Here is a 24,320-nt window from a genome sequence, read left to right on the forward strand (position 1 = left end):
CAGAACACCTGCATGATGTCACTTCAAGTCCCTCTTCAAAATCCACCTTTTCCATGAAGCCTTTGGCACAACCCTTTTATTTATTTATTAGATTTCTATATTACCCAATAGCTGAAGCGTTCTGGGTGGTTCACAATAACTAAAACCATAAAATAGAAGAGGATAAAACACAATATAAAAATGTAAAAGTTTAAAATAACCGTATAAAAAACAAAAATATTCACCAGACAGAACCTAGCAGCAGTCCAAAGATTTAAAATACAGTACCAGATTTAAAACAGAGACTGAAAATTATTTTAAAATGCCTGGGAAAATAAATAATAATAATAAAATTTATTTCTTACCCGCTGAGGTGGGGAACAACAGGAAATATAAAATACATAAAACTGAATTAAGAACATAATATATATTGTTAAAACATCCTAAAAACGTCCTAAAAACATTCTAAAATCCCCCTGGATAGGCCTGCCGGAAGAGATCAGTCTTCATAGCTTTCTTGAATGCTAATAGACTGTCAAGTTGATGAGTCTCCTCTGGCAGGCCATTCCATTCCACAGTCTGAGAGAGGCAGAAGAGAAGGTCCTCTGGGTAATACCCATCAGTCTAACTGCTGCCATCAGAGATACACTTGTTGGTAATGTGAGAGAGTATTTCTTTGGGTCGCAAGCTGCAGAGCCTCCTCCCAAAGGAGGCTAGGTTCACTGCTTCTCTGCTATCCTTCTGACGACAGGCTAAGACTGCTTGATTCAAGAAGGCCTTTGGCCTGTAAATGGGTCTGTGTGTAGGGTGCTGTTTTTATTCTGTAATGGTTGTATTTGCATTGTATGTTAGGGCGCAATCCTATGACTTCTGCCCTTGAACTCAGAGGCTTATGAACATTCAGTGCAGAGCAAGAGGAGAGGCAGAAATGTTTAACTCTGCCACTCCTCCCGTTCCCAGGGCCGGTGCCAGACTATTTTGCGCCCTAGGCAAGGTACTTGTGCATACACACACACCCCACAAAATTCCCAACTTCGATTTTTAAGAACAGGTGTTTTGTAGAAAAAATAAAAAAGCACAAAACTTGAACTTAAGTTTTTTCTTAAAACAGCTAATTTGTATAAAACTGTGACCCTTAAAGGTCAATACGGCGCCCCTTTGAGGTCTGCGCCCTAGGCGGCTGCCTGGTTGACCTAATGGTAGCGCTGGCCCTGCCCGTTCTGCATTTTCGCTAGACGGGTTTTTTGCCTGTCTAGCTGGGCCATTCTGCAGAGGGAGAGGAGGCTGGAGAGGTCTTGGGATAGCTTGTATCCTAGCCTCTCTAGTCTCCTCACCTCCCTGCCTATCGGAACACCCCCTTTACACCTCTCCAAGGTCCCAACCTCCAAGAGGCAGGTGGTGCAATTCTTTCTGCCCTGACTGTGAGGGGGATGGGGGGGGGGAGGAAACACAGATTCCCAGATCAAAGGTCGGAGCGCCTTCTCTGACCACAGATCTAGGAACCCAAAGTATCATATCACCATCTAGATACTACCTACAGGTCATAGGGTTATTCCCTAAGGTAACTCAGGGACTTACAAGTATCCAACACAGGACGAGCGGAGGGGATCCGCTCCTCTTGCTTTGTCTGCCATGCAGTTGTTGTTAGATGCTTGAGTTTGAGCGCCTACCCTAGGAGTGGGATGGAGGAGGCTATGTGTTGCATAGAAAGCTGTCTAAAGCAGCTCCTGGAGTGTCCTGTCCTCCCCACCTCTGGGACCCCCCCTTTTTTTTTTTGCCCTCCCTTACAAGCATGGAGAAGCAGCTGCACTGGCTGTGAGAGGGACCGGTGCTAGTTTCCGGGCTCCAGCCTCAGAGTACTGTCTTCTAGCTTGGAGCCATGTACATTGATGGTGCTATATAAATAAATAATAATAACAATAAAAACCGAAATATCCCATGTACCCGCCCCAGACCTTGTCGAGGGAAAATAGGATTGCTCCCTTAATTGTTTTAATCAATTTTAAATTGTTTCTGTCAGCCAACTTGAGTGCCATTGGTTTGGCAGAAACGCAGGACATGAATCAAATCAATAAACAAATAAGGCGATAAAGCGTAAGAATGCTGACAGAGCCGATATTTCCTCTTTTCTCTTGTTATAAATAAATAAATATTCGTCTCTCTGAATTGAGGCCCTCCCCGCGTGCGTGGCCGGCGGCTGTTGGGGGAGAGCTTGGAAAACCGCATTCACAAAAGCGACTTTTGTTGCAAACACACAAACAAACCCTTTCCCCCGGACAGCAGGAGAACCTGTTGTTAACTTCCCAGTTAGTTAAGGAAAAACAAGCATTTCGGGTGGTTTCGCTCCGCAAGGACATTGCGAAAGAGTCCTCTGAACTTTGAACCGCCTCTGAAATCCCGGAGATAAAGAGGCGAAGTATAAATATCAGGGAACTGCAGCCGCCGCTGTTTATATTCTTGTTTTTTACTTGCAAGGACTGGAAGCGTACAAGCCAAGTTGCAAAGCAGGCAAGCGAAGGGCGGGGTCCGGGTAAGTCTGTTTTTTTTCGTGTTAAGTCAAGCTGGCTTTCCGATTTTTGCAGATGCTGAGGCACGGGATTGCACTGGAGTTTGCAAATACTTGAAATATTTAAATTTTTGCAATTTTTAAAGTTTACTTAAAAATCCTCCCCCTCTTTAGTGTGTAGTATATTCCTAATGGAGTATTCCTATAGAAGCCGAAGTGCACTACCGGATTCAGTGAGTTGAATCGGGAAAAGATTCAATGCTTATATATCGTGCCTGCTTAAAACTAGTCTACAAAGCGTTGTGTTCTAGGACTTTTAAGCCATAGAAGTTAACTTTAATATTGGACGCTTTACACTACAGTCCTGTGCAAGTCTACTCAGAAGTACTTCCCACTGAATTCTGTAAAGCTTACTTTCAGGTAGGAGTGTATAGGATCGTAGCCGTATTGTTCGGATCGATATATATCATATGTTCCATGAACTCATTACATTCGCCTAATATTTTGTGTGTGCGCGTACGAGTGTAGACTTGTACGTTCCACCGGATAAAATTCTCAGACTTTGGAAAGAAAAGAGGACAGGGTGTGGTATAATACGCACAATAGGGATTTCTGGAAATTAAAAAAGTTCTTACTGAATGTAACTTCTGTTCAGGCTTACCAGAATAGAGGGGTGGGGGAATACAGAGAAAGGAAATTAAATTTGGCATTAACAGTGCAATCCTGTACATGTCTGCTCAGAAGTAAGCCCCACAATCCTGTACAAGTCTACTCAGAAGTAAGTGGAATTTACTCCTGGGTAAGTGGGCATGGGATTGCAGCTTAAAAGTGTTTATTATTTTCTCTTCCAGTGCGATCCTATGCATTCTTAATGTTAACATTGAGCTCAGTGGGACTTACTTCTGAGTAAATGGATCAGGCTGCACATCTCTTTAGTTTTGTCTGTAATGAGTCCCATAATTTTAACCTTCAGTTCACATCGGTGGGAACACAGTAGCTTGATTTCTTAGTAATCAAGAATGCTACATTCTGAAGAGGTAGAAAATGTATTTTTGAAAGAAAAAAATATTTACAAATGAGGAAAGCCTGAACATGGTGAATTCTGAAATACCCTCTTGAATTAAATGTAATGCAAAATAATTTCTTTGTTGATACCGTTTTAATGTTTACCAAAGGGATTGGAGGAGAATGCCCTTAAAAAGAAGTACTGAACAAAGTTCTCTGAGTGTGTTTATTCCAGAGGACTTTGCCACAGCCCCGCATGGTGTCATCGCTTATAACCTTCATCCAGAATTCCACTCCTTCCTTTACCTTGTTTTCTTTGTTTTGCAGCTGCAGCCCAGCCATGTGGGTTAGGCTGGGGCTTGCCTTGGCTCTCTGTCTCCTCCCAGGAGGAGGAACGGAGAGCCAGGGTTCAAGTGCCCGTTGTAAAGAGCCTCCAGAATGGCATATCGGGGAGCAAAATCCAATGCTGGACTCCAAAGGTTCTGTGACGGTGGTAGCCCTCCTCCAAGCTAGCTGATACTTGTGCCTGTTGCAGGCTTCCAGGTAAGGACAATCTGAAATTCTGTAATTTGACGGAGGAGATCAGATTGGGTTTTGTTCTTAAAATTGAGGCATTTGTTCAGTGACAGTTGGGAAAAGAAACAAATTTGTGGAGCTTTAACTTATCCTACATCCTGCGTCCTTCGTGGAATTTAACAGGGCTCCAAACATAATCCCGGTCTTCGATTTTTGTATGCTTCTTGTGTTTTCTCACCCGCTCTTCCATCTTTTTTCTTACGAGAAAAAAGTCAGTTAATAAGGGAAAGCTCTGCAATGCCTTTTGATTGGTAGCACTAGGTTCCCTCCTTCTGAAAGCATCCTCTGAATGGGTTCATATTACCCTTGCAAAGTTATTTTTGGCTCTGAAACTAGCAGTGCTGGTTTCATGGTTCAGAATCTATATGGCTTTGTGTAATAACGAAGCTCCTCCTTCTCCTCCAGTCCTATAAGTTTCATTTTTCATTTTTGAACTTCATCCAAGCTTGATTTCTGAACAGTTAACTAGTGAGAGCCCTGTACTACAGAGTACCACAAGTTTCTTGAGGTTGGTTTTTAATCCAGGTCATTCGATCTCTCGTGATTTTTCAAGTCACTTCTAATGTTCTGTTGCAGGCTTCCAGGAGGGATTCCCATTTCTCATAGCACTGTTTATTGTTACTTGGAAAATCAAGTATGGCTGTCCAACTGCATTATGAGTGCCAATGTGCAAGATATCCCTGTATTTTGTGAATCAGGAAAGGACGGCCTCCAAAGCTTTACATAGAGGAGCAACTTGAGACACACAAACACTTTTCCTACCATATAGTACAAAAGGTTTTGGTGGCCAGGCAAAAATCCCCAGGTTTGTTCATAAAGGAGAAAATGTGTGGGAACAGGTTGCTTCTGTCCACTGCAGTGCAAACTAACAGTAGCCGTACCTGTGTTTTGGTGGGCAAGAAGGAGCTGCCAAATGATCTTCTGCTTTTGTCCTCCAGATGCATGCAGCCTGGGGCTTGCACAGAAGTTGCAGAAAGAGTGGGAAATGGCTGATATAGGCCGTTTCTACACCTGCCTTACCCCTCAGGTTCCTCTGGATCGTTCCTCTGCATCCAAATGACACACAGGGGATCAGGCAGGGATTATACCTCCATTTTCTTGGGATAACCCTTAGGTGTAGAAAGCATTATACACAACCTCCAACCTCCATTAAAAAAAAGTAAAATAAAATGGTATATCGTCACTAATTTTCAAGCATTGATGTAAAGCCTTTGTAAAGGGGGTGGGAGCTCCAAGGCTTTTTAATCATAAATGTGGGGAAACTTTTCCAACAGTACTTGTTCTAAAATAAATGTCTTAAATCAAGAAGGACCAGGTTTTTCCCAAATGGTACTGAAATCCTCATGAGTAAATACTAAAACATAAACCTATTCAAGGATTTTTTTTTGGGGGGACCAAAGCAAGCAAACCAACCAATCCTAATACAGCTACTTCCAAAGCTAGAGGTTTTGGTATTTGTGATGCTTTGAATCAGACATAATTGAGTGCATGAGATTTTTTGCAATACCCTTGAAGCTGACGTAATATGTTACAAATAATAATGGCATATTAAAGATTTGGAGAAGCCACTATTTACTTAGAAACACACACACACCTAAAGGAAAGAAGATGGTTTGGATAAGATAATCACCTTAAGCCTATGCGGCAGGGTCTTGCTATTTACTGTGTTATCTGTACAGCACCATGTACATTGATGGTGCTATATAAATAAATAAATAAATAAATAAATAAATAAATAAATATAATAATAATAATAATTCTCTTTATACCAATTAGACTGGAAGACCTGCGACTGAAGCTGGAAAGTGATGGGTTGATCAACGTCTCCTTTGTGGTGATCAATCACCAAGGACATCATTCCCAGCTGAAGTATCACCACCTAAGAGAGAAGGTTTCAGAGAACATTCCTGTATACCAGCAGGATGCGAAACAGCCTGATGTCTGGTCTGCTCTAAATGGAAAGAAGGATGACTTCCTGATTTATGACAGGTCTGTCTATAAATGGGAAGCTAAGAAAGTTAAAATCAGATGGATCGTCATACACCACAACATGTATCTTATTGTAATGAATTTCATATAGAAAGCTGGATGTAAAAGTGAAGAGTTCTAACCTTGCCTTCTCCCTGCCACACTGTTCTATATGCAAAGATTTAAGTTTATTAATGTCATTAATGTAGGGTGATACATTCTTTCATGTAAGCCCCCACTGAATGGTATGGTGTGAACTAGGCTTATGGGACAAGAACATAGGAAGAGCAGTGCTCAGTTAGTTTAAAGGCATATCTGGTCCAGTGTTTTGTTTGCATAGTGGCCCATCAGCTTCCTGTGGGAAGCTCACAAGTAGGACTAAAATGTCAGAGCATTCTCATGCCCATACGGTTTTCCCAGCTGCTTATATTCAGGGACTTATTGTCTCCAGCCCTGAAGATAATATATAGCCATCATAACTAGTAGCTATTGAAAGCCTTACCCTCATTGAATTAGATTTTGTTGCTTTCAAGGATTTTTGACAGGAAAGAACTCCCTGCACTCGGAACAGGCATGGCAAGAGAAGATGCCTGGATTCCAGCAGTGCTGTGATCACAGGGAGGAAGTGATTTGATGTGTTCTTGTAATAAAAGTCAGTTGAAAATGCCCTCCGCCTCAAAACCTTATTGGATTGGATTGATGCAGCAGTGAAGTGCTTGCAGTACCATAGATCTTTTCTGACACAAATTCATTTTTCAGTTTCATCAAGATGAATTTCATGAATTGACTTTATAACTTGGGTACCTCTCTTATTAGGTGTGGCCGCCTTGTGTATCACCTTGGTTTGCCTTACTCCTATCTGAGTTTTCCTTATGTGGAAGAAGCCATTCAGATCACATACTGTGAATCCAAATGTGGAAACTGCTCTTACCTGGTAGGTATTTACTTTATTCTCCTCTCCTTCGTGTATGTGGGGAGTAACTGGGGTGTTTGCATAATGGATGTGGGGCAGGGTGGGCAACTTGTGGTTCTCCAGGTGTTTTGACCTACAACTCCCATTAATCTCACCATTGGCTAGGGCTGATGGGAGTTGTAGGATAAAACAATTCTCCACCTCTGGTGTGGGGCATGCTGCATCTTGGAAGCTTCTGCTCTCTGGATGCTATGGGCTTAAGGGAAGTCCTGCCCAAAGGCAGACAATTGAGCTCCTCCTACGCTGATGATGGATTCATGTGTCCAGCTTTCCCAATTGCACACCGACTGCATAGCCGTTCTATTAAGAACTTCTAACGGAATTCAGTTCTATGAACAGCTCCCACATATGAGGCCCAGATAGCACCTTGTTATTCTATCACTGGAGTTGAGCAGGCCTGGGCCATGCTTGTACCATGAGTGGGAGAACTCCTGGAAACCCGTATACATCTCCTTGGAAGAATAAAGTGTCTATACAACAATGCTTTGCAGCGTATTCCCTCAAAACCCCGCAACATCACTGCTGTGGGGTGGGAATGATAGATTTAGATGGCAGGAGGAAGCGTGGGCTATCCAGCCAAATAACCGCAGCGCCTGTAGCCATTCAGCTCGTCAAGCCCGCCCCTGTCCTGTCTTCTCGCGCTTACCCTGGACTTGCATCCGACCTCAGCAATGCCCAATGACTTAACCCGAGCTGAAGCCACCACTAACAGACTGCGAAACAACATGGTGACCTTGGAGCAACAACAGCAAAAATTGTGGTAAAACCACACTGCAAAAAAGCCAGTTTCGGGGGTGGAAGCCCAATGTGGCTATACATTGGCAGCTGCGTCATATAAACAGTGCAGTGCCACTGTTCAGCTATGAGGGGATAAACAGACCATAATGATACTCCCTAGCAGAATGAGTAAATAAGGTGTTTGGTCCCCAGCCATCATGCAAATGGAAATCCTCATTTTTAAATGTTCTGGCACATGGCCAAAGAACTACAAAATGCTGGATATTTTGTCAAATAAGAAATCCATGATCTCAGCATGGTGCAGTTTCAGAAATTACTGGGGAGAGGTGGAGAGGAGAGAAAATATGCATTTACATCTTTCAAGGACTACATAAATCTGAAGGTTTATAACTAAAGTAGCAAGTATTGTTTTAGAGAAAAATTAAGCTTAACAATATTAGTTTGTTTAATCTGATTTGAACTTGTATTTTAAGATGAAATAGTATATAAGAATCAGTTGAGATTTTGTATATTTTTAAACAGACACACCTATTTACCGAACCTGCGGGCGTTTACATTTTGTGAACTTTTTCCTTCCAGACACCAGAGGATGAAGAAATATGCAAGAACATATCAAAGAAACAAGACGAGAAGCTAACCGAAGCAGCACTTCCTCCCTCGCGTCACGAGTCGCCTCCTCATGGGCATCATGGCCGTGGGCATCATGGTCATAGACATCGGTCCCCACAGAACAACCGACGACATAACAGCAGGCTTACGGGGCAAAATAGAGAGGGTCAGGCAGGAAGCCAGGATGTTGTAGAACCTGTCCCACAGGAAGTAGCTGTGGAGATTCCCCCACAAGGGAAAAGGCTTTGACGAAAAGGAAATGCAATCTGTAACCGACAGTTGAGCTGAAGCTGGCAAAAGCAGTTAGGCTCTACTACAGGTAGCTGATGCTGTCACTGTCGGCACTTGCTGTTTGAAGATCTGCGTAGCATAGCTGCCTGACACTGTCGCGGGGAGCTCCCGTCTTCCTGCAGGTGACATGGGCAGCTGTTGGCGGAGAATATCACTGAGTCTTGTCAGTGACGGCTGCCAACAGCTGCTTGATGGTCACAAGCAGCAAGTGAGCATGAAACCTCAGACACCTGACAATGAGCCGGAAGGGCGGAAAACTGAGCCTGAAAAACAGTCTAAACATCTTAAACACTAGGGAAGAGTCCTCAATTTAGAACGCGCTCTGTGATAATGCAGGTATTGATACTATCAGATTTACCAAATTGTTTGAAAGATCTTATCAAAGACAACAAAAGGGAGTTAAAATACCATGAGTGACTATTAAAATTGGGATCTTCCTCTCAGTACCATTATGTGAATGTTTTGGGGTAAAAAGCAATCTATGCAGCTCAATCCATAAACCAATTACATCAGATGACTTGAGTTTCAGCTATATTTGTTCAGCTGTAGTCAAGTGCTGTTGCTTAACTGATTTGGTATTGAGTTGTCTGGGTCAGCTGACTACAACAAAACATTCTCATTATGGTATGGGATTGTTTTTCAGTGCCAGTTCAAAGTGTTTCCAGTGTTTGGTTAGCTTGTCTTTCTTGTTTCCTTTTCTACCATTCTGTTTGCTTTCGTGAAGACAGACGCAGAAACTATAACCTAGGGGCCTCTGTTTGATATATAGCAACCAAGAACAGGAGAGGATAAGAAAAGACAAATTAACTAGCTTTTAAACTGTGTTTTTTGAAGACCAAGAAAATAAGAGCTTTTTCACCACTAAAACCTTTAGAGCCACTTAATGATCAAACTGTGGGCCTTGCAAGACAACGGAGTAGCCCGGTGCAAGCCCCGGCCCAGCCCCTGTGCGTCCAGATGACGCACATTTACTGCATTTACTCAAGAGTAGCCGGGAAAAGTGGCGGGTGGCATGCAGCGCTCCACAGGAGCGCTGCAGCAATCAGGGCAGGGTGGGGAGATGAGGGGGAAACCAGAGCCGGGGGGGGGGATGGGGAGGAAACGAGCCAGGGGGGGATGGGGGGAATCGGAGATCGCGGGGGATGGGGGGATCAGAGATCACGGGCGGGGGGGATCGGAGATTGCGGAGGATTAGAGATCGCAGGCGGGAATCGGGGGGAGCGGGGAACCCTTTATTTTTTTAAAAAAAACCCACCTACCTTTGTCGATAGTGCGTTCCTGCGCACCAGACCCTTTAAGGAAGAAACAAAATGGAGGATGTGACGGGGCTTTCCTGCAGCCCATCGCATCTGACGTCTGGACTGGAGCGATGGCCTGTGCTACTTGTAGCGCGGGCTCGCCACTCCTCCAGCACTGATTCCCAGGTAGGTCTAGCAAGGCCCTGTGTTATAAAATTTGGTGTACACTGACACCTTGCACATGAGCAATACTCCAAATAATGTGTTTCCCACTATAGAAGGGTTTGCCAGAATTCATAACTGCAGAATAACAGTTTTTGTATATGTGCATTTAAAGAAAGATTCTGTAAACTTTCTGTGTTCCTGAAGCTAAGCAACACAGGCATCAAGCATCAGGAATTGGGGGATAAGAGTGAAAGTGTAGCGGGATGGAGCAAGTACTAGCAAATGCCATTAAAGAATCAGGGCCAAAGCCATCTCCTTTGATCCAATATAAGTCCTGATCTAGCTATTAACAGTTCCTGTTGACCTGTGGCTTATCATTCTAGGATTGATTTGGGACACCTTTTATAACTGATAAATGAAACCTTTATATGTAGCTAAATAATATGTCTCATTATTATACTTCATTTTTCTAAAATGAATTGATTTTGTGTGTGTTGTGTTTGGAGGATTTACAGATGACAAAAAAAAGTTCAACAGAAAGAAACTGCTTAGATTGTGTTTGCCATAGTTCATGATGGTTTAATAGGAAAACAAACTCCTACAAAACCTGAATTCTTTTATGGTCAACGCTTATAAGCATGAAAGTAGTTCAGAATATAACTGGAAAGCTAATGTGTGGTCAACCAATAAGCAAGTTTTTAATAAATGGAAAAAGAATGTTGATCCGGTGTGGCCAGTGTCAAAGACAATATTTTCTGGTGTTTTCATGAAATTCTCAAAACTGCCTTCGCTTGAGGTGTGACTCTTGACCTTTAATGAGCCTCTGTTCTAAGTCTTTTATGGTATCACGGAGAAACTCAATTTCCTTGTTCTTTTCTTCTTGAAAATGCTGAAGCTTCTACAGAAATTCAAGCAAATGTTTTGTTGTCTATTGAAACTCAGATGTGAGATACAGACCCTAACAACCCAGTTAACCATTCATGTGCCATTGAAAATGCAGCAGGAGGGAATGTGTGTGCTGGTTCCCATGTGCTTGCTTGCTTTTATGATAAACAAGCCAGGAACACTCCGTGCAAACCCCAAACTCGGGACCGGGGTGGGTGGGGTTGAGGGACAAACAGCTCAGTTTGAACCCATGGGCTCCCCCTAACAACCCAGATTTCTGGGTTTGGACATCATATAAACAATCAAGTGATGGCGCGTCCCTGAATTTTTTGTCTGTCCCTCTTTTGTTTATTGAAATGGGTGGGCATGTGGAAACCAGCATGCTCACTCCCACTGCATATTCAACAACCCCTGGTTTGTTAGCAATGTGCAAATTGGGTGATAATGACCCTGTTCAGTCGTCAAACTAAGCCACGGTGGTTAAGCATTTTGAGCTAAACATGATAGCTTAGTGTGTTGTATGAACCATGACTTAGCGTGTCATGTGAACCATTTCTAACCATGGTGGCTACAGAACCACGGTTTAAGCATGAACCATTTGCTGCAAAAGGTTTCTTGGCCTAACCATGGCTTACCATGTTGTCTGAATAGGCCCAGTGGGTATATGACAAATATGTCACTACTGTTGAAAAGTACTGGCATGTTCAAACAGCTCATGTGTATTATGATTATTCACCCAGACAGCTTACCAGTTGAAGAAGATATAGAGCACTTAATTGTAACTCCATAATTTGTGTGTACGGAAGTCAATTGAAGCTAACATATGGGAAGGAACTGGTTCAAATATGGTCAAGACCACTGATAAACTCCCAAAATCCGCATCAACCACTTTGGTCCCTTCTCTTGGATGGCATGATTTACACTCAGTACAACACTCAGCTTTCATTTGGCATGTAAAGGACGTTCCAAAAACGTAATTAAATGGTAAGTGTAGGTTTGCAAATAATTTTACAAGGGCTGCCCATCTATCCAAATCACATTTTAGCTTGAAGAACTTCTTTGTTGATGTATAAATGACAGAAGAACTATTTGAAGTTTAGCATATTTTTAAGTAAGAATGACAAAGGTCTGTACAGTTTTCAATGCTGTGGAAGTAAATGTATGAGAGCCACAGATCACCTTGATCCTGAGATCCACGTGAATACTGTGCTCCCAATTCATTTAAGTTGTTTGTGTGGGAATATTTATGAGCCTCGTGTGGCGCAGAGCAGTAAAGCAGCAGTTTCTGCAGCTGAAACTCTCCCACGGCCTGAGTTCGATCCCAGCGGAAGCTGGTTTCAGGCAGCCGGCTCGGGTCGACTCAGCCTTCCATCCTCCCGAGGTCGGTAAAATGAGTACCCAGCTAGCTGGGGGAAAGGTAATCACGGCTGGGGAAGGCAACGGCAAACCACCCCGCTATAAGGCCTGCCAAGAAAATGTCAGTGAAAGCTGGTGTCCCTCCAAGAGTCAGTAATGACTCGGTGCTTGCACGAGAGAGGTGGGAATGTTTACAGATCAGCTCACTCTTTTGAAATAAGTGCCATATTGGATGGGAGCTCCTAACACACATCAGCATTCCTTTGCACATGTGAATTATTATTTACATCTTCAGAGGCATTATGTACCACAGGGAGAATAGGACACAACATTTATAGTTAAAGCCTATTGGCCCTTAAATATTATGCAATTAACTAGCCAATAGAACAGACCAAAACATTTAGGAAGTACTATAAAACATACCCTTCTGTAGATTTGAGGCAATGGTGTGGGATTTGGATACGATTTGGGTGTTTTGGCCTGAAGCCTTACCAGCTTAGCACTGAACTGAAATAATTAAAAAAAAGGTAGATAAACCCAACAAGGAAAAACAGCTATGCAAATACTGCTACTTTAATAATAGGTGAGGCATATGGGGGATACCTGGGTTCCAGTCCCAACTTAGCCATGAAGCCAATCACTATTGAGAGGATAAAGGGAAGGTGAACCTTGTATAACATCAGCTTTTGGGAGGGAAGGCAGAGTATCAGTGGTGCTGAAAAAATTATGGGAGATAGTGGAGGAAGATTGCAACCATGTGTCGAAACAAGATTAGATAGTAAAGACCTAAAACTGAATACTTTCAGTGCTACGAAGTGCAAAAAAGAAAACCCAAATTAAATATTTTTCTCTCTTACTTCCTTCTAAGAAATACAATGGGCAAGAAGAAACAAAAGCATGTGCAACATACTCCTAAACTCATTGATTTAGAATTAATAATAAGGGGACGTTATCTCCAGCTGTTTCCAAGAAGAGCATGACACACTCTTATCAGTTACGTTCCTCATTTACAAGTTGCCGCTTGGATTTTATATGCTTCTTTAGGGAACAGACCTGGTCTTTTCTACGTGGCATCTGTTATGGTTTCAAATACATAAAACATTTCCTTCTACAACCTGAGTCTGAATAGTCTCTGGTGTGGGGTTTCCTAATTACAAGCTGATAGAGGTTTTCACTGGTCCAAGAATACTTGGGCACTGGAAGGAAGTGTTACTACAAATCATAACAGTAGTAATTTCCTCTTTTTCTCTAGTCTGGAATATCAGCATAAAATCTCTTTGGAGGTCTGGGGTCAGGTGCATAGCTTTCTCACAAACCAGACAGATTTCAGTCCCACTCCTGAAATCTCCCCACTAGCATACCAGCCTTATGCCAACAGGACAAAATTTCTGCATGGGAGCTTTTGCAAAATTCCTGCACTTATCAATGGATTCCAGGGCTGAGCTATGAAGGTATTGATTCCTGCTATGTACAGGTCTCCTGTTTTATTGGCGTGGCTCTCAAGTCTTGCTGGCTGTGGATTTCAAGTGTATACCTCTATTTGCAATTTGATTATCTCATTCTGTTTTTGCTTTTCTTGATCTCTCAGTTGCCTTGTTAGTTCCAAAATCTCCATATCTTTCTTCTCCATTAGCTGCTTATGTTTTTCCTCCTTTGTTTCCACTAACAGATAAAAGAAAGTAATGTAAAACTTCACTGCATTAATTTAGTGGATTTTAAAGTGATGAAAAGCTGTTTAAGGGCACAATCCTGTCGAGATACCTATCATCCTCCAAACCTGGAGGCTTATGAGCATCCTGTGCAGAGTGGGAGGAGTACACAGGTGACCCTTGCCTCCACGGTCCCACCTCTGCATTTTAGCTAGATGGGTGTTTTCGCTCATCTAGCTGAGGCATTGGGGAGGAGGAGAATGGGAGGCTAGAGAAGGCTGGGGATAGCTTGTATCCTGCTTCCCCAGTCCCCTCTGCCCACCGGAACACACCCTTTCTCGAACATTTCAGCCTGCGGGAACATTTGGAAATTTGAGAAATTGACCCGAGTGCAACCATAAAATGACTGCCATGGGTGGGCATGGCTGGTCGCAAAGGACAAGTAACCTGCCCAGAGGCATCCATGGGAAATAAAGGTGGCAGTAACTAAAGGCTCTCATTTCACTTTGAAGCAAAGAAGGTGTCTGAGGGCACATTGGTGCTGCCTACGCCATGCCTAGATAGCGTTACTCTCATATTATGTGAATACCTAATACCTGACTAAACAAATGTAGCTGCTCTTATCATGCCTAGCATGGCCCCCACCAGCATGAAAACATGATATTGAGAACAAATTTCCCAAAGCTCTCCATGCCTCTACACCAGGGTTAGGCAACCCTTTTGACTAACCATTTTTTTCCTGGGTGTATTTGCCATTTTTCCACAATCCCTTCCTTTCTTGCCTCTCTTTACAAGAATTCTTCCTTTTCTTGCCTCCCTTATCTGGATTCCCTCTTTTCTTGATCCCTCCTTCACCAGATTCCCTCTTTGCTTGCCTCCCATTCCCCCTCCTCCCGTCCCTGCTCAGGACTTCCTTTCCCTGGCTGCTGCCCTTGCTGCCACGTACTGCTATCCTGCTGCTCCTCCCCTGCTCAGGATTGCTTTTGCCACTTCTTCTCCCCAACCCCTAGCTGGTTCTGCCTCCCCCATCCTGCTCACCAGTCTGTGGACACAGCTAGACCTAAGGTTTATCCTGGGATCATCCAGGGTTCGCCCCTGCCTGAGCACTGGATCCCCTGTGTGTCACCTAGATGAACAGGTTTGAACCCTGGATGATCCAGGGATAAACCTTAGGTCTAGCTATGGCCTGCGTAGAGTCTACAAGCTAGGAGTAAAAACAAAAACAAAAAACTGAGCTGCCTAATTTGTTGGAAGCCAAAACAAGCAACTACAGCAGCTTAATTTGGAGATCATAGATGTGGGCATTATATATCCCTGTTTTTTGAGTCTGCAGAGGTAATTTAAAATAGCTTTGAAATGTATAAAGAGTCAGATCGTACCTCCAACTAAAGATTATTCTTTGGATGTTACAAATCTTAGTATCTCCCAAATATGGCTTACACATATTATGCTCACTTTTTTTGTTCATTTCATAGTGAAACTTTCTTTGTTCAAGCTTGTGTTCTTCCTCCTTGCTTTCAGTTTCTCTTAGGAACCTATCAATCATATTCTTATGTTCCTATAAATATATCCAAGCAATCTTTTAAAACAATAGACCTTGCAATTTACCTACCTGATCAAAGACCGAATTGTCACAAAATGCCACAAATCCCCTTTTAACATTTAATTGAACTTTAAGAAAATATTATTGGGCAGGATCTACACTACTACTTTATTATGGTTTATAACAGTATTGACAACTGTTCGGGCCCAGGACACATTCCATATACCATTTTCAAAGCATTATATCCTGCTTAATGTAAATTTGGCCTTAGTAATTTCAAAAATGACTTTGCAAGATATGAATTCACTGGAAGGCCAGAAAACCCAGCAACAACTTTTATTCTATAGAATAAATTGCACACTTGCAATTTATTGTTGCTGTGCAGGCCAGTACACTGTTACTTGCAGATTATTTGCAACAATGTTGTACCATCAGTCACAATCGGTGATGCACTGTCAGAAACAATGATGCAGTTCAGGGGGCAATTGGTCTTTTGGACAGAGACAGGAACGTTTTTATTTATGTGCCAAATGGTGAGCCACAAGCTAAACAAGACATTGCATTTTAAACCAACACTCTTAATCTGCTTATATTCAAGAAGCTTGATGAAGACAATGGTAATAACAAAAAGAATGATCAAAATGAAATGATCAAAATACAATAACCCCTCTTTAGCAAGCAGATTTAGCCTTTGTACATTGTCCCATAGACAGAAGCCAGAGATTGTGAAGATAGAAAGGTGAATGTTCCTACCTGTTCATGGACCTTGAGTTTCTCTTCCAAAATATAAACTTTGCTCTTCAGCCTCTCATTTTCATCTGTGTAAGGGAATTATTAAAAGCCAGACCTGTAAGATGAAGTTCCTACCAAGAAAGGATCTACACTACTGCTTTAAAACAGTTTATAACAGTTTTGACAACTGTGTTAAGGTCCATGGCACACTCAATATACACTTTTCAAACTGTTTTCAAAGTGTTATATCCTGCTTGGTGTAGATCTGGCCCTATTATTGAATAACAGCCCTTGACTTCTAGGGTCCAAACTAGGGTAAATGTGCATGGAGTATTTAAATAATCTAAACCTAGGGTGTTGGTGCGAGCAGGTCTGAAGGAAGAGTGACAGGGATATTACAAAGACCTTGGCAACTTCTAGCCCCATGCAGTCATCCAGTCTGGATTAGGATTCTCCCTTTTCCAGTTAGACCTGCCTCCCACAACTGGCAAATAAATAAATAAATAAATAAATTTAAATTTTAAAAATGATATTGCCATAAGGCAATACAGGGGATGCAAGTTTGTACATGTGCTAGGGAAATGACACCTATTCCATGGCAGACCAAACTAAGCACAATGTGGAAGAGTTGTGTATAGTTGCCGGCTGATGTTGTTGTTGTTTATGGAAAAGAAACTTGGGTGAGGAGGGAGGGCCTACAAACTTGTGGACAGCAACAGTGCTGCAAGGGGGGTGTTGTTTAACCTTTTCCCCGTATGATCTTTTTCTAGTCAAAATCATGGGTATCAAAGCAGCTTGGGAAGGGTGATAGGAAAAATAGCCCACCATGAAGAGGTTAGAATATTCTCTCCCCCACCCCCCGCACACACACGCCCCAGCTACTCTTATCAAATTCACAACTCATGGGGTCGTATCAATGGTGTCATTCTGCTAATTCAAATAGTGGTAATGGACTTTTGGTGAATCTTTCCAATGCACAAGCATTGTTTGTGGAAACAGATGTGCAATAGATTGCATAAGCATACTGCACAACTGCTCTTGCACAAATATAATTTTAGCTGAATTCTTTTGTGCATAGTTCAGAACCTAGTTTCCACTAGCACAATATCATTTGTGCTACTGGAATGACACTGTTGGATACTATCTATGGCTTCATTGTAGGATTGTGTTTTTAATGTGTTGAGAACAGGCTTTGGTCAACCCAATGCAGTTGTAGCAGAAGAATGAATGAAGTAATGTTTGAATAGAAGTAAGATGGAATTTTGGGTGGAGTTGGTGTCAGCTCAGAAAGTAATTTAGAGCTTTTCTATACAATGCAGCACCTGGTGAAATTCCCTCTTCATCACAGCAGTTAAAGCTGCCCTCTTTTGGATCTAGAGGGACCAGATCCAGAAGAGGGCAGGGCTCCTGCAGCTTTAACTGTTGTGATGAAGAGGGAATTTCACCAGGTGCGGCATGCATACAAATAACACCTGCTGAAATCCCCTTTTCAATATAACTGTTAAAAATACAGGAGCTCTGTTCTCCTTTCCATATGGTCACCCTTGAGTGGGATCAGAGAGTTAGTTGAGTTAGAAGTGGGAGGTGACAATGCTGGTTGTTAGAATACAGGAAAAAGTTAATGAGATCAGAAATGTTAGGTTTGGTTGAACCATTTTTTTTTATCAGATTACTATTTGTTTTGGATGTTTTATGTTCAATAAATAAATATACATTTAATGTGTTCACTACCTGTGTTCTGGTCTGGGTGGATACTAAAGTTGCCATTTCTCACGCCACATGCTGGCTTTGTTATTTCGCAAAATACATAAAAGTCCTACTGTTCTCAGTAATTGATAGGAGCAGGTTATTTTGGAGGATATTTGGAAGTGTGGACAAAATGCATTGGCTGAATGACTTATCCAGTGATATCTAGTAGCCAGGGTCTTGTAGGGGACCCCTACATAGTCATATATTTTCTTCTTGTTATATACAAACACTATACTAACTGGGCAGCTAGCAAAACACTTTCCCACTTCATTACCTCTCAAATTAAATTGATTTTCTATAGTTTGTTGGAGACCCTTAATCACATTCTGGAGTGCAGCACATTCTTTTAAAAAGAAATATAAAGAGAGAAATTAGCATACTTATTTTTTATATTATGGTATAACTATAACAATTAAAATGATCTTGCTTAGGAATGAAGTGGAATGAAAAAATGTCATTATGCAGGTTTTCATACATCTAAATTTTGCAGCTTCAAAGTGTTTTAAACATTATTTCTGCCATTTTAAGTTTGTCCATTATTTAAGAATCTGCAAAATAATTGCAGTTTAAAAGGTATTCTCTCATATTTTAAAACGCTTGCAATTTCAAGAAGTGAACACAAGATGGACCTCTGGTATAACCATATTTTCCAGACCACTTAAACCTACATCCTATAATTGCCTTAAATCATCAAAGTGTAAAACACTGCTTCTTTATATAGGCATAAATGTGCAGCATGATTCATCTGAGTTGTGTGTACAGAAGAGCATCTCCAAGTGGTATTATAGAGCCCTTCTCTTCACTCTCCCCCTGCTGACTGCAGGACGATGTATCTAGAAATTCCTATTAAAGGGTTCAATATAAGATTCTAGTGGCCCTGCTCCTACTTCGGCCCAAAGCATGTATTATGAGAATAGCTAGTTCATTTGCACCTGTTGTTGTTTTCCAACTGTCTCCATGAACAGCCTCACATATTGGAGCAAAAATAATCCTGAATATTACCAACTGATTCATTATTTTATCTTTTTAAAAATAATACGGAACAAAAATATTATTATTTTATTTAATTATTATTTTTATTACATTTATATACCGCCCCACAGCCGAAGCTCTTTGGGCAGTTCACAAATAATAATAATAAATAAATCTCAGTTTAAAATGTGTCTAATGAAAATGAACCTTAACATTCAAAACGTTATACTGCACTGAAAATAAATACTGCTTATGAACTGCTTATAAATACTGCTTATATCAGCCCCTCCGTAGGGCTGCACCATCTGAATGGGTAGATCCATTTAATTAAAAACCTTCTGATAGTTTAAAGGCAGCAGATATATTTTAAAACAGATGTTATTTCTAAGACACAGACTTACAAAACCCCCACAAGACTACATGGGCTCTTGGTCTGATCCAGCAGGGCTCTTCTTACGTACTACCCTCACTCAGAGCAGGGCTGGCCTCAGCATCAGGCATGCTTGGACTATTGCCAGAGGCCCAGATCCTGACAATGACCTTTGCTAATGGCCACCTTTGGTCATCAATGTCTAGGTGTAGCCAACATTTAATTTACCCACAATGGAGAAGGTAAGGCTACCTGAGGGCACTTTGCCCAGGGTTTCCTGAATCCAGGTGTTGGTCTTGGTTCTTGGAGAAAATTGCATTAGGAACCTCTACTGCTTGCTTCCATCAGATTATTTGATGGAGGATTCCTCTAGCAGCTAGCTTGCTACTCCCAAATGGATCAAGATGATAATCTCCTTGCTTAAAGAAGAGTAGACCAATGAATTCTGCTTCGTCATAACCTGTCTCTGAGCTTTTATACTGTTCCTTTTCAATGCAGGAAAAGCCTCTGCATTAGCAGAAATTGGAATGGATGGACTAATACATCATTTTCCATTTCTAAAAGTCTATGATTTACAGGCAGTTTTTCTAGCCTGCTCTGGCATTTGAAAGATGCTTCATAAGACTGTAAATTGCCCCCCACCCATACAATTCTCAGCAGGTCTGTAAAATGACAAATTACTGCGATCAGGCAAACTGAAAGAACATTTATTTTACAAAAATACATAATCTAGGCACAGATCTTTACTGAAAAATAAAACCATGATTAATTTTAATCATTCAGTTGTTATTCTTTGATACATATTGGATTGTGAAAGGAATGCTTTCTACTAAATTTAGCCCATTACTTGATTTAACTAAGGCCTGAGGAGCTCTGTGCCCCGTGCATGGTTCCCGGCTCCTTGAGGTTACTCACAAGGAGCCGGGACAAACTGCAATGACCGGCTACACGTTCCATGGTCTCGGGCTCAGCCCGGGACCACGGAAAAACCAGGCTTGAAGGGGAGGGCGAGATCCTGGGGCAAGGGAGGATCCCTGATCCTGGGATCCCCTGTGTGTCATGTGAACGCATAGGGACGATCCCGGGGATTGCCCTGGGATAAAGCCCTGTCTAGCTATGGCCCCAGAGAGGAAGCCTATGGTCCATAGACAGATTTGTTCTGAACAGATTTCGGGGGGGGGGAACCCCTCCAAGGCCATAGAGAAAACTACGATCTTGGATGGGTTTTTTTAATTTTTAATTTCAGAGTCCCCTCTTGCTCCTCTAGCCACCACAGAAACCTTCATGGTGTCTTCCCTTACAAAGTAAGAACTCCAACCTTGTAGATGGGGGAACTGGGCATTTATGGGGTATTCCAGAGGATGGAGAGGGAATCGTCCAGGATCTCAGGAATTGTGAGCCTTCCCAGACCTGACCACACCTCTGACCCTGGAAAACATTTGTTGCTATTGCTGTTGTTGTTGTTTATTACATTTCTATACAGCTCCATAACTGAAGCTCTCTGGGTGGTTTTCAAAGGTTACAAAGCTCCCTGGGTGTTTTACAAAGGCTCAAGAGCACATCTAAATGTTTATCTCCCATTGTTGGCAATGGAAGAGACTGTTTTTCCTTCTTTATATGGATGAAAGAAAAATATAGTATGTTTTACAGCTGATTCTGTAAAATTGTTTTATATATTTGTGTGTGAATGATTGTATATTATATTACTATAATGTATTTTTATGGTTTTAATCTTTGTAAACCACTCAGAGAGCATTGGCTGTTGGACATGATAGAAATGTAATAAATTTATGGAATTAAATAAAACCTCAAATAAACTCCATCGCTCTTGATGGTTAAATGCCTGATTAAAAATGAAAGACTTAAAAGTCCAAACGGATGCTTCAATTAGAGCAGAGAGAATCAGGTTGCCTCACCATTGCCTCTTAGGTGTTTTCTACATTAGAAAAAAACACCCTGCTTTCTTACCACAAGCCCCCATCTCAGATCTTTTTGCGTCCAAAATGGGCTTGTTCAGATAACGATGAAGAGCAACCACATGATTTTTAATTGAAAAGGGAATGCGTTTGAAAAGATTTAATCTGTGTTCAAATAAAACAGGATTGCTGGGGGACAGGGCAGGAGATGCCCTGTTTGCTTACCATGTTGTGAAATTGACCCGCAAACTTCAGTGAGTGGTCCGTCACGAGCGTGATATAAATTGCTCGTTTAGAATATCTGGCATACAGGGATGGGAGGACAGTGTGCATGAGTGCAGCAATTACCCCATGACTAAAGATTTGAGAGATAGTCATTATGACCCCTGTCACTAGCCAGATGACCAAGGGCCACTCCTTCCATCCCAAGAAGCAAAAAACACAAGTCTGGGAACTTGTTTTCCCTGTCCCCACCCCACCCCAAAATGTGCTTCAAATGCCAGTTCCGCTTGGACTGCAGTAGCAAAGAGAATAGTGCATCTGGCCAAAGGATGAGGGGGCCGCTGGGTAGTTGCACCATTTATTTATTTATTTATTACATTTTTATACCGCCCAATAGCCGAAGCTCTCTGGGCGGTTCACAACTGGGCGGTTCACCAACTCTATCCCAACAAAAAACACTAGCAAGGGAAGATCAGATGGGCTCTAACTTAACTTTTTGTCCTAGTGTTGTCAAATTTTATTTATTTATTGCATTTTTATACTGCCCAATAGCCAAATAGCTCTTCTTTACCTTTTCCCTCTATTCCTTTTCCTTTTTATAACATTCATTAGATTATAAATCTGAGAACAGGGCCTGCACATAGTTATTTTATTTGGGTACAGCGCATAGTTAAATGTGGACACTCATCTACATATATTATGTGTTGTAAGGAGCTTTCACATCTGTTCTCTGTGAGCTCCATCAGACAAGTATTTTCTTGCATGCTTGTTACTGGGCACTTACAGATTTTCATGGGTCCCTCTCATGATGTTGTCTGCCTCCTGTGTACCTCCTGCCCCTTCTAGCCTTCTTCGTGCGACAAAAAAACACCCCTGTAAGTCCAACTCATTTTTAAAGACAGAAGTTGCCGCTATCTCCTGCTGTGTAGGAGAAGGAGCGCAATCAAAATGGCCCACTGAATGGGCCATGTGCACATTGTTTACTTCCTCTTTCAAAAGAGGTAATGAGGGACAAAGGCATGGTCGGAGAAGCGACGGTAAGCAAATGCGATCTCCCCCTGTGTGACGTCATTCTGTGTATGAAGGGTGGCATCATAATTTTGATATTTACAAAATGTAAGTTGAGGCTTATGCTACTCTTGCATATGATTTATTATGTTAGAAAATACTACAATTATTGAATGCAGCAATGTGTAGTTATATCGTTGAGAGATGTAGACATTTTAGTCAGTTGCATCAAAAAGTCTTGTGGCACCTTAAAGACTTAACAAATTGATCATGGCATAACCTTTCATGGACTAAAGTCCATTTCATCAGATGTGTGGTCCTAAAAACACTGCAAAGGCACACTTACCCTCTTTAGCTGCTTCTTCCTTTGATTGACTTATTGTCAGTAACTTGTTTGCTTTATCCAACTGAAGAGTCAAAAGATTACCTTTTCCATGAAGTTCTGATATTTTCTGTAGGAGATTGTTTAAATTCCAAATTAAAGCTTTTGTTCTAAATTTCATACCAAGCTCTTCCTCAGTTACTTTGATAGTTTAAGCTACTTAACAGACTGCAGTCTCCTGAAAGTTTAGTGACATTCAGACAATTTGAGATTTGACCGCATGATCCAAAAGGAAGTTATGAACTTACTTAACTGGAAGAAACTGAATCCTTTCAGTGAAAAGCAACCCTATCAACAGAAGGTCTGCTCATCATATTTACTTAAGTCTTGATACGCTTAAGTATCATCGCCTCTATCCGGTCCCATAACACAGCCAGACACACAAAGACGAAAAGAGAGACAGAGGGAGAGAGACTGCAATGGCACAGTCACATAGAAAGGAGAAATATTGGGGGGAAAATGTCATGTCAGACCAAGCGTCTTTAGACCAGGGACAGGCAACTTCATGGGACTTTTCTACAAAATCTGGGTCATGTACCCCTAAATGCAAAATCCTATGTTTGTTTATTCAGACATACTGTAAGTCCTTTTGTGTTCAATGGGACTTACTCCCATATTTACTTCAGACTAGGCAGGCTTATGATTTTTTCCAGCAGCTTTTTAAAATTATGTTATTGTAACCCACAGTTGGACATGGTTTTATGGGAAAGAAGTTTACAAAGATCATAAATAAATAAGTACAGTGTCCTAGCAATTTTATGATGAAACTGGAAGTTCTATAGTTTCTTTACCATTTCTATATGTGAGAAGTCTTCTAAAAGCTTATCAAGGTTTACCGGGCTAATTTTCTTCATGCTTGGTTAGCTGCAAGGTTACTCAACTGTCTCCTGTATATCAAAGAGAAAAAATAATGAATAATTTGAAATTCCATGGGTATCAAGCAGAGCGAGCACCCTCTAATTATTCTTGCATAGGAAGAAGTCCCACAGACAACATTGAAAGCATTAGGTGAGAGATATGCATTCTGTTGTCTATACAAATGTTCCGAGTGTACACATTAAAGTGCCTTGGAAGTCCCCAAGAGTTTATGATTCCAGCCTTAGTATCATGTGTGAGAATTACCAATACAGATTTAATAAATAAATAAATAAATAAATAAATAAATAAATAAATAAATAAATAAATAAATAAATAAATGTAAAGTCTGGTTTAAGTAGCAGTACAGATTTGGGCTTACTTCCAAATAAACATGCATAGAATTCCGCTATTACTAAGCTCTTCGCAGCTATGAAGTCACTGGATGACCTTAGCGAAATTACTAACTTTCTATCTCAGTTCTGTCATACAATAAGAATGATAGTGACATGCCCGGGAGAGTACTGCAAAGAATAAGCTAAAAATTGTGTGACTGCCAGATGATGATTTACATGTGAAGTTCACAACACAGAAGAGCTTTACTGAATGGGAAAAGTATAAAGTGCAGAGCAG

General features: G+C 41.4%; 2 protein-coding genes across 3 annotated transcripts; one reads left to right on the forward strand and one right to left on the reverse strand.

Annotated features, from left to right (window-relative positions):
- Positions 1 to 2,401: 2,401 nt before the first annotated feature.
- On the forward strand, positions 2,402 to 9,050 carry SELENOP (selenoprotein P). 2 transcript variants are annotated; one of them, XM_063128109.1, is made up of 5 exons: positions 2,402 to 2,509; positions 3,818 to 4,033; positions 5,843 to 6,055; positions 6,851 to 6,968; positions 8,325 to 8,603. In XM_063128109.1, exons 2-5 carry the CDS (start codon positions 3,831 to 3,833, stop codon positions 8,601 to 8,603), a joined length of 813 nt encoding a protein of 270 aa, XP_062984179.1. In that variant the 5' UTR covers positions 2,402 to 2,509; positions 3,818 to 3,830. The 2 variants fall into 2 exon arrangements, with proteins under 2 accessions (XP_062984179.1, XP_062984178.1); XM_063128108.1 differs by having other exon boundaries at positions 2,403 to 2,509; positions 8,325 to 9,050.
- Positions 9,051 to 10,787: 1,737 nt separating this feature from the next.
- On the reverse strand, positions 10,788 to 22,953 carry CCDC152 (coiled-coil domain containing 152). The gene is given in 7 exon segments (XM_063128411.1): positions 10,788 to 10,946; positions 12,713 to 12,796; positions 13,824 to 13,951; positions 15,394 to 15,496; positions 16,235 to 16,299; positions 18,237 to 18,305; positions 22,797 to 22,953. Coding segments are annotated over 7 exon segments (765 nt in total).
- Positions 22,954 to 24,320: the final 1,367 nt, after the last annotated feature.

This window comes from Elgaria multicarinata, chromosome 6 (genome assembly GCF_023053635.1).
Source record: "Elgaria multicarinata webbii isolate HBS135686 ecotype San Diego chromosome 6, rElgMul1.1.pri, whole genome shotgun sequence".
NCBI classification, from domain to species: domain Eukaryota; kingdom Metazoa; phylum Chordata; class Lepidosauria; order Squamata; family Anguidae; genus Elgaria; species Elgaria multicarinata.